The following is a 10,609-nucleotide window of genomic DNA, read 5'->3' on the forward strand; positions in this document are numbered from 1 at the left end:
CGAAGCCATGGTACGCATGGTTCTTGTGGACCAGCTGATGGCACAACATGGACAGTGTAACTTGTTCCCGATCAACTCCGAATTACAGGAACCCTTGAGCTTAATTCCCCAAGTTTAAGCAGGCAAATATGTCAACCTTTTTTGGTACAAGCAGAAGTCACTACAAGATCTCCATTATTATAGCCTCAAAGTTTTCATGATACCAAGTGCTATGAATGAGAATATGCTGGTCTGTATACCCCATTGACATTATCTATTTTGCTTTTCTTTATTTGGTGTTTTGTTTTCTTTTGTAATTTCATGATCGACTATTGGATTTTTTTCCCATAAACAACTTATAACATTAATAAATGCTTCTTGTTTTGTTTTCCGACCGTATTTATGTTTTACATTTTTGTTTGACATATTCGGCCAAAATACAAAATCTGGGTTTTGAAGAATAATTTTACAAGTGGAGATTTATAAAACAAATGAACAGCGAAAATTAAGAATTCTCACACAAAAAAAAAAATATAAACTTCAATAATTAATGGCATCTCAAGGACCTAATCGTTGCTAAAACCTACAACTCTGCTAAAAGTTTCCATTTTCTCTACCCTTTTTGCCTCAAAGTTCTCACACATCTCTCTTGTTTAAATATTGGCCATCTATTGCTCCTATTTTCTCTATTTCAACCCTGTACAGCAAAAAACAACAAAGATCAAAGAAATAAAATAATGAAGCTTTTCATGCATTTGAATGATCTTTCGAGGTATATAACGATACCCATGATTGGATGTGTTGGCTCGGACCTTTATATATAATCCAACGCAGGGTTGCTTTTATTTGGAATCAGTTCTGGTGAATTGTTGTCGATCATTGTTGTGGTAGGTGCTAGTGCACAACTTTTGGTTCTCATCTCCACCACTTTCTTGTGAGAATTTGAGTGCAATGACGGAACAAACGTCGGACTCGCGGCAGGCCGGTACTCTGGGAAGAGTCTGCCGGACTTGTATCTAACGCCGCAAGCATTGCAAAGGGTTTTCGGACCCATTGGCCCTGCCCTCCATTGTGGCGTCTTTGTTATCTCACAATGCATACATTTCCTAACAGCTTGTGCCGTTGGATGTTCACTATCATCAGCAGTGCCTGCTGGAGCTGAAAGTGATAGCTTGATCTTCTTCTTCTTCTTCTTCTTATGTTCCGCATTAACTTGTTTCTGTAATTTGATCAGAAGCCGGGACTCGGCATAGCTCTCAGAATCCGATGGCACCTTCGGGAAAGCAAAGGGCTGAGGAATATTGCGCTCACAGACGGATGAAGTTGGGGAGATCAGCGGAATTCCCTGAAAATGATTGAACTTGGCCGGACAAGGACATTTGCTGCGGGCACGCCTGCGCTTCCCGGGAGCAGCCGTTTCAGGACTGCATGCCAATGGTTTCGCTCCTGAGTAGGAGCGGCTACTTTCAAGAACTGAAATCGGACTGCAAGTCTGGTATTGATGATGGGATGCCTGTAAATTTTGGTCAAACACAACAAAAATATATGAATGAGTAAAAATTTATATAACTCGAAGTATTTACGATCCATGACACAAGAAGAAAGATGGACTTATTAGATCTTACCTTACTGATGGAAGAGGATTCTTCTTTCTTAATTGTCAAGCTAGCTCCACGGTGAGAATCTTCAACAAAGTTTGACATCCATTCCAATTGAACAATATCTTCATACTGCAAAAACCAAATCACCAGATTCAAATCTCATTTTAGTTGGATATTCCAACTAATATTTGAAATAGTTTGCAAAATTTAATCCGTATAGTATAGAATATATAATTAAAATTAGCTAAATTTCACTCACAAAATCAACCTTAATAAGCAGAAAAACTACTTTCAATAAAAATATATTTTAAAAAATAAAACACTACACTAACCGGAACAAAAACTTCAGTGGAGGGGTCGGAAGCACTGTTGGTGGAAAAAACTGAGTCAGAACAAGGTAATGACTCGTGCTGAGTTGTCCAAATGCTAGGAAACGCGGCGGTGGAGTCGAGTTCGACATCTCCGTTAGGGAAGTCCATTAGGTCGTCGAAGAAGCTTCCACAATCTATCTCGTCAATGAAATCCGTTGATCCAACCATGTTTACTTTATACGAAAAACTTAAACAAACCTGCAACAACAAAAAAATGAAATTATTACTACTTTGTCATTTTAATTTCTTAGTTACAGTAGCCATTACTAAATGGCCACTGTTTTTTAAAGTTATATTTCGAAATTTGATAAACAAAAAGAAGATAGAGTGATTCTGAAGCAAACCTTAGCCACCGGTCAATTAGCAAAACTTTCCGGAAACAAGAGATAAGTTGGAGGAAAACGAAGAGAATTTTCTCGGGAAACCTGAAGCAGTAATTGAAGGAATTGAATTGTTAGTACATAAACTGCTTTGATAGCTGAAATATACAGTGAAATCCATTCATCCACAGAATATAAGTTGAAAGCAGAAGTGGAATTTGAAGCCAAAATAGCAGAGAGTTAGACGATGAAGAAGAAACAGTGAGTTGTAGGAAACAGATACCTTGAATTGAAGAAGACAAGTTTTGAAAGGTGAAGAGGAAGGAAAGCAAGGCTCTTAAAGAGGAGAGGGGTAGTAATTGTGATTTGTGAGCTTCCTTCATTGCTAGCTGTCTTTTACTTGTCTTGATGTTGAAGTTTCTTTCTCACTTTTTTTTCGTTTACGGTTGTAGCTCATAACATTTAAAAACTTTTGGGTAAAATACTAAAATGGTAACTAGAAGTTTTTGATTTTAACGTTTGGTCATTAAAAAATCATATTAGGGTTTTAACAAGCTAACAATTCTTATTATTATTTATGCCAATTAGAAGAGTTATACGCCTTAATCAATGGTTCAATTTTTTAGTAGTCTTAACTCTTAAATGATTGTAAGATAGTACAGGTTCACGATTCTTTTTAATCGATTGATGATGTAAATATCCTATACATAACTACTTGAACTCAAAACTTCTAAGAGAATGAATTTTTTGTATTAATGTGATGGTAAATAATTTAATTTTATATTTTGGAGGTATTTATTTTGTTGCAAAAATAATTCTTATGTTGGAAATTATTATATATAATCGATGATTGGTAATATATTGACAGGAGGCATTTTCTAGTTTGTTGTTTAATTAATCAGCCTGAAAAATATTTTAATTCTCTTTTTTTTTCTTTTTTGAATAGTGCACATGGGATGCAAATGTAAATTAAATAAACATGTGTCTTTCTCCCTTAAGATTGATTATAAATATGACATGATTTATATACACATGAGAGGAATTAAAAAAATTAGATTGCGATATCCTGATTTAAAATTTAATATATAATATCATTTTAAATTAGTGTTAATATTTTTAAAATAATGTCTATTTATATTTCTTTTAAGTGGTTTGAATGACATGAACCAAGTAGACTCCGTGATAAAGGGATTGATGTTATTTTTTGAAGACTAGTGTTCAATGTCGAAAGGTTAAGAGTTATCTTTAAAAAATTATTGTCATGTAATTACCCTAGATTAAAAAAAAGTGATTTGAATTTTTTAAAAAATAAAAATAAGATAATAACGCAAATAGTAATACCAAGTTCATTAAAAGATGCTAATATAAATTTTTTAATATTTATTCTGATTATATGATTGTATTTATTTAAAATGTTTTATGCTCATTGATAATGTATGTACGCTCACAGACGAAATTACTTAAATTCAGGACATTTAGGAATAATAACATCCATTTAATCATTAAGTCTACTTGACGAGTTGATTAACTAAATTCTTAAACCTTGCAGAACTATCACAATTAATAGCAAATGTTGGCACATTTTAGTACAATTAAATGTTTATTTAGATAGAATAGTATAATATAATGTTAACGTAGCATATGTTGTAAAACAATAATGACTTGTAAGCGTGCCGTTCCTTCCCTTTAAAGACAAGAAGATAAAAGTTGTTTTGTTGTGTATATCTTGTCAACAAAATTTAATTAGTAAAATGTGTCAGTCCATGTATTTTCTATTAGACGTATAATAATTTGAGACGAAAAGAAAACATAAAATCAAATATTTTATAGATTATAATTTGTTTTCATGGTGATTCATATGATTAACGACAAACGATATTCAATTCTTTGGCAAGATTACGTCGTAAAATTCATGTACATGATCGAGAATGAAACAAACACAATTAATAACATAGAAAATATTCGATTAAATAATTTGAATAGAAAACCATAAATATATGAATAGAAATAAATTGAGTTATGCAGTTATACAATTTCATTAAGACAACTTTTCGGCCACTTTTTGGTGCTCGAGATCTTTGATTGTTTGTCTCCCAGGATACAACAACAAGATGATTGGCGCACAATAGCACAACTGCAGAGTTCACGAACTATTCCTTGTATTCGCCTATCACAAAAAACTAGAGAAAATAATTCATTTGAATTGGTTTTTGAGTTATTTTTCATTGTGTTTAACCTAATAAGTTAACACGGTATTTATAGAAAGTTCACATCGTGAACAATTGGAAATTTTTTGACCTAATGAAGCATTAATGAGAATCAAGCAATTATACAATTTCCAAAATCACTGTTTTGATTAAAGAAACATTTTGAATATTTATCTTTTTAATTCCAAAACAGATTTTGAAAAGATATGTTCTATTTGGGTAAAAATATCCGCAAGCTCACAAAGAACTAGACTGTTTCAGACATTCACGTTACCAACATCGTGCACGTCTCCACATTTATGAACCAACAATTGGTTCCACGTTTTCTTCAATAACATTTGGATCAATTTCTTATTCAAAGCTCCAAAATTATCATTTTTTTCCAACATTTACAATGGTGCCTCAATTAAATCAAATATTTTAATTAATAACAAATTTCCTTTCATGTTTGGATATTTTAAGTAAAATATTTTTAATATATTTATATTTAAACGTTAGGAATGATAAATTAGTTAAGTTCAAAATAATAATAATTAATTAAGTAATCTAAAAAAATTAGAAAAAACTAAATTTTAATTTAATTGAAGTTTAAACTTAAATTATTAAGGTTCTAAAATATTATTATATTAAAAAAATTAAAAGGGGCTATGTACCTCTGTGATTGGGTTAGGATGATCTCGGTTAATCATAGGGGGTCGTTTGGTATAATATGATTAAATGTTTGGGTTTATTTTTTAAGTCACTAATTGACCACACTTCAATCTTCATCACCGATTAGATATTTGTAAACACGTAGTACACAAAAGCCATTTAATTAATTCATACTCAAACACTCTTTTAAGTTTGACAAATTATGTGGAAAATCAAAAGGCTTGATGAATGTTGATGCTCACATGATATGCTATTGACAACAATTCTGATATATATAGGAGTAAGTGGTAAATTTACAGGGATGTATTAGCTGTCACATACACATGGAGTTGATGAAGGAAAAGACAGGGTTAGCTTACTATAATTTCAGGACTAATATGTCCTTTATAACTGGTAATAGACATGGCATGGCCAAAATTATCAATTAGAGTCAACCTCCAGATAGCAGCACCCGACTAAATAGCGGAGCAAATTGTGATATCATATTATAAATTTAATAATTGGTATGTTCGTATCATAAGTATGATTTTTTAAATAATTTTATTCAAAATATTTAATATCAAGAAATTCAAAGTTATTTTTAAATAAATATTATTATATATTTATTCTAAATTAATAGAAAATATTAATATTTATCTTGAAATATAACAACCTTTTACTGAACAAAAAAATATCTATTTTATATAAAATTTAAAATACTAATAATGTATCATATATGATTCTTTTTTACCTTCCACTTAACAAACCTTTAAGCGCTCATTCTTTTTTATCACTAACGGTTTAATTTTATCAATTTTAGCACTAATATTTATGTTTAAGTACAATTATATTACTCCGTCGTTAATGATTTAACAAGATAGTGATATGACAACAATATATCATGATGTTACTGACGTTGATGTTACATCTAAACAACGTCATTTTGATGTTTCTGTTTTAATACTCAAAAGACCCAAAATGACATCATTTTGCTTGAACCTTAATTTTTCTAGAGACTAAACTCAAATTTCATCATTATTTTCCCTCTCTTCCTCTTGATCTTCATTTGCATCTCATTTTTCATGGTTTTCTTGACAACCAAACGGAAAGACCTGATGGATAAGATTTGTTTCTTGACAACCAAAATACCTAAGATAATGTACGGTCAAACGTTCACGTCGCAAAACGCAGCTCGTTCAAAGGATTACGGAGCCAACACAGGGACCCTTTCTTACTTTCAATCCTTCATCTTCAAAGTCTCTCCTCACCTGCTCCATTAGAACCTAAACCCACAATTTTAACATTAAAAGTCAATCAGGTGATTCTATAACTATTAAAGCAAACAACCGATAATTAACATATTTTTCTTCCTTTATTTTTTGTCGGCAACCAACTAAACCCTTCTTAAATCTAAAAAATTTTCCAATAATAAAAGGCCGGAAATTGGTTACTCCATGGACATGTTAGTGAAAGCTTATTTTAATGGAATCGAATTAACGTTCATTAGAGGTCAAAAGAGCTCCAAAACTTTCACTTTAACAAATCTTATGCACATCATGTCCGTTGCCGTTTCTTTATCCACAAAAATCCCAAAAAGGAGATGCAGATGAAGATGAGGGAAAAAATAACGGGAAAATTTGAGTTTAGTTCCTAGAAAAATGAGTTCAACCAAAACGACGTTATTTTGGATCTTTTAAGCATTAAAACAGAAACGTCAAAACAACGTCGTTTAGATGTGACATCCATGTCAGCGACGTCACTGCATGTGGTTGCCATATTATTTTCACGCTAAACCATTAACGACAGAGTGATATAACTTCACTTAAAAGTAAACGTTAGTGTCAAAATTGATAAAATTAAAATATTGATGGTATAAAAGAGTCAGCGCTTAAAGGTTGGTGATATTTGAAATAGTTAATCCTAAAGTATTATTCAAATGTACGTCAAACATATACTTTTATAAATTTTAATTCTAATCATAATCTTATTTAGAAAAGAGGAAGATTAAAGATTCTACGGAAGTAAGCAAAATACTTTTAGGGAGTGCTTGGTTTGCGGAAAATAACAATATTGAGGAAATATTCTTTTTTTAGAATTATATTATCATGTTTGGTTGCGAAAAAAATCATTATCGGATAATAACTTATTATCAATAGTATCAATTTTTGGTTAAAATGATAGGAATATTATTACATCTAAAATCTTAGGTATTACACAATTCTTGTCACTCTGAATAAGAATACACATGAATCAGTGAATTCTTTTTACATGGATTTTTTTATCAATTTTTGTTCTCTGTGTTTTACTCAAAATTATAAACATAATAATAATATTATGCAAAGTTTTTAATTTAGTAAAATATTAATAAATTGAGTAGTTAAAATTATTTTATATTTTTAATATTTAATATATTAATCATTTATAATTTTATTACATAAAAAATGATATTATTGTAAAAAATATAATTATTTAAAATAAAATCTAACTTTGAGTTATTAAAAAATAATATATTTATCCACTTTATATCATTATATTATTTTTATATTATATTATATTTTACATAAATAAATATGGTACTTATGAAAATTATTTAAAAATATAAAATTTACATTCTAATTATATGAATCATATGTTAAATATATCATTTATCAAAATTTATAAAGTGTAACGATAGAAATATTTTTATAGATTTTCATTTAAATATTTATGATTTTGTATTAAAGTTCAACTTGTTGAAAAAATATATACCATACAGACAATTTCATAAAATATGTATCCAAGTAATATTATATCTTTTAAATTGAACATTATAATCTTACATTACTACTAAACAAAACAAATAAGATAATACAACATTGTAATATAATATTTTCAATTCTTATTCCTAAAGGAAAACTTATATTCATGAATCAAACGATCTCTTAATAAATCTAGAACTCATAACAATAGAAAATACAATAAAACGAAAATATATGATCAACTAATTAAATATGTCGTTTAAAAATTAAAAAAAAAGTGTTTTCGTTTACATTTACGCGGGACCCATTTCACGCGTAAACGTTTTGGTTTCCATCGCATAAGAGCGAACCATAGCTCGCTCATCTCCAGCTAAGTTCAGTGCAGTAAGAAGTTTCAAGCGAAAAGAGTAGCAAGCACATGATGTGGGGTCGGATGGCACGTGATCTTGGCTCGGGATCCGAACCTCGGATAACTTTTGTCTACCTGGACTGATTATATCCTGCCACGCTGTCATTGCTTAGACGAAAGTACCCACAATGATTTGATTTCTTAGAATCATTTGATTTCCTCAGATCACGTGTTCGGTGGGTCCACCTTGAAGCATCAACCATATACAGACAAAAAAATGTGCTATCAGAGACTTTGCCGGTGGGACACATTAATGGCGTTATTATATTAAAAACATCATTAATTATTTTTTTAGAAATAACCCAAATAAAAAAAATACTCTTAAAATATTCACGTGTTACCTCACGTACTATAAAATATGTTTAATGGATTTCGCGTTTTATAGAGCGTAAGATCTATCAATTTTTTCAGATAAAGTCATTTAATTTTGAAAAAAGACAGTAGTAAAAAATGAAACTTACTTTATATAAAACGTGAGATTTGATCTCTCTTTTTATAAAATTCGAGATCATCCTACATAGGCAGTTTAAGACATTTTTCTAACTAGTATGATTTGGGGTTATTTCTAAAAAAACTAATAGGGTTTTTAATATAATAATGCATGCATTAATACATGGGTTTGTGAATTTTGTATTGAGTAAATTACGTGTTTATCACCTAAACTATTAATATTGGTATATTTTAGTACCTAAATTTTTATTTTTATTTTCAAAATCATACTTAGAGTTTAATTTTTGTTTCATTTAAGTATCACATCTTTAAAAAACTTTAATTTTTTTTCATTTTAGTATCTCGTTCAAAATTTAACATAAAATTTTGAAATAATTGAAAATTTAGATAGTAAAACGGATCCAAATTGATAGTTTAGGTACTAAATTCATAATTTACCCTTTTTTATTTTATTTTTAATGTAAAAACGTGATCTCCTTTCTAAAAATTTCTCTAAACTAGTTATTTGTAGATTTAATACTTTTAATATTTATTTATCAAAATAATATTTTTTTTTGTTTTTAAAAAGTATCAGATAAAAATTAATTAAATGATTTTTATATTTAAAAGAAATATTATTCTCCTTAGAGATTCTAGATTAAAAAAATATGTATACGATTGTATATACATTCCATTTTTTAATATATTTTATAGAAATTTTCACTCCCTCGTAACAATTTTATCCTATACCAAATTTCAAACAACTGCATTCTTTCAAAAAAAATCCCACCCGCGATATTTTCAAAATTTGTTGTCGTTTGTTTATAGTTTGAAATTTAGATCAATTTTAAATTTAAACAACTAAATTTTAAACACAAATTAAAATTATAAAAAATACTAGATATTATTAAGGGTAAACTACACGTTTAGTACTTAAATTATTACTTTTTGGTTCATTTTAGTATCCAAATTTTAATTTTTTTAAATCATACATGTCGTAATCGTCCTTCGGGTGGATACGAAATAGGGTTTTGACTTAATTTGATGTGTTGGAGTCGCCACCGATAATTTTAAATTAGGTTGATCGGACACCTTAACTTACCATTTATATGACCTACGATTTACCAGAAATTAGTCGGATTCGGGAGTCAATTATAGTCAAGAAATGATTAGCACCCTTATACTGTCCTTTAGGTACCAATTTGATTTCCCGGTTGTCTTAATTACGAAAATTACAATTGAAATTAAAATTTAAAAATTCGATCCAAATTACTTACCTTTTATCAATTTAAAATTGCCTAAAAACAAAGTAAAATTAATGTTAAACAAAATAAAAAAATCAAGGTATTAAATTAAAAAAACATTATGGAGGATTAAATTGAAAAGAATTTAAAAATTAGGGGTCAAATTGATGCTAAATAAGAGCTGCAAGGAAAAATAAAAAAGATAGGGGATTAATTTGCAAAGTATAAGAAATATAAACAGGGATTAAATTAAATTAATTCAAAATTCAAGGGAAAATTACAACATGTGACCAAAATGAATATGCATCAAAACTGTAGGACTGCGGAAATAATTTAACTATTTGATAATTACATAAAGGCCCTCGATATAAACAACCCTTAAAATCCAAAAAAAAAAAATCATTTTCACCCATTTCTAAAAAAACTCTTCCCCTCTCTCAAATATTCTCTCAACTCAACGCCCCAACCGACCAAGTGTCAGCCACCCGTCGCCCCGACCGCCACTCCGACCACCGCCACCAATGGCAAAAAAAACCTAAACTACCCAAAATGTTCCCATCAACACCCCAAAGCCGGAACTAGCCCCCAAATGCCTAGAAAAAGCTTCAATTGGTGTAGATCTATAAAAAAAAGGTTTCGGGTTTACTTATGTTCGACGGTGACCTTCTGAATTTCGACGGC

At 29.7% G+C, this 10,609-nt stretch overlaps 1 protein-coding gene across 2 annotated transcripts; it reads right to left on the minus strand.

The window, feature by feature from the left end:
* Positions 1-641: 641 nt before the first annotated feature.
* LOC120165846 (GATA transcription factor 8-like) lies at positions 642-2,402 on the minus strand. 2 transcript variants are annotated; one of them, XM_039175286.1, is made up of 4 exons: positions 2,296-2,396; positions 1,913-2,164; positions 1,605-1,709; positions 642-1,492 (listed from the first exon to the last, which is right to left on the minus strand). In XM_039175286.1, exons 2-4 carry the CDS (start codon positions 2,117-2,119, stop codon positions 794-796), a joined length of 1,011 nt encoding a protein of 336 aa, XP_039031217.1. In that variant the 5' UTR covers positions 2,120-2,164; positions 2,296-2,396; the 3' UTR covers positions 642-793. The 2 variants fall into 2 exon arrangements, with proteins under 2 accessions (XP_039031217.1, XP_039031216.1); XM_039175285.1 differs by having other exon boundaries at positions 644-1,492; positions 1,913-2,149; positions 2,296-2,402.
* Positions 2,403-10,609: the final 8,207 nt, after the last annotated feature.

The sequence above is a fragment of the Hibiscus syriacus genome, unplaced genomic scaffold, assembly GCF_006381635.1.
Source record: "Hibiscus syriacus cultivar Baekdansim isolate YM2019G1 unplaced genomic scaffold, ASM638163v2 tig00111616_pilon, whole genome shotgun sequence".
Classification (NCBI taxonomy): domain Eukaryota; kingdom Viridiplantae; phylum Streptophyta; class Magnoliopsida; order Malvales; family Malvaceae; genus Hibiscus; species Hibiscus syriacus.

Coding starts and splice junctions, on each gene's coding strand:
- LOC120165846 (XM_039175286.1), bottom strand. CDS start 2,119: ATGGTTGGATCAACGGATTTCATTGACGAGATAGATTGTGGAAGCTTC. Junction 1,710..1,912: donor CCACTGAAGTTTTTGTTCCG/GTTAGTGTAGTG, acceptor TGGTTTTTGCAG/TATGAAGATATTGTTCAATT. Junction 1,493..1,604: donor AATCCTCTTCCATCAGTAAG/GTAAGATCTAAT, acceptor CAAAATTTACAG/GCATCCCATCATCAATACCA.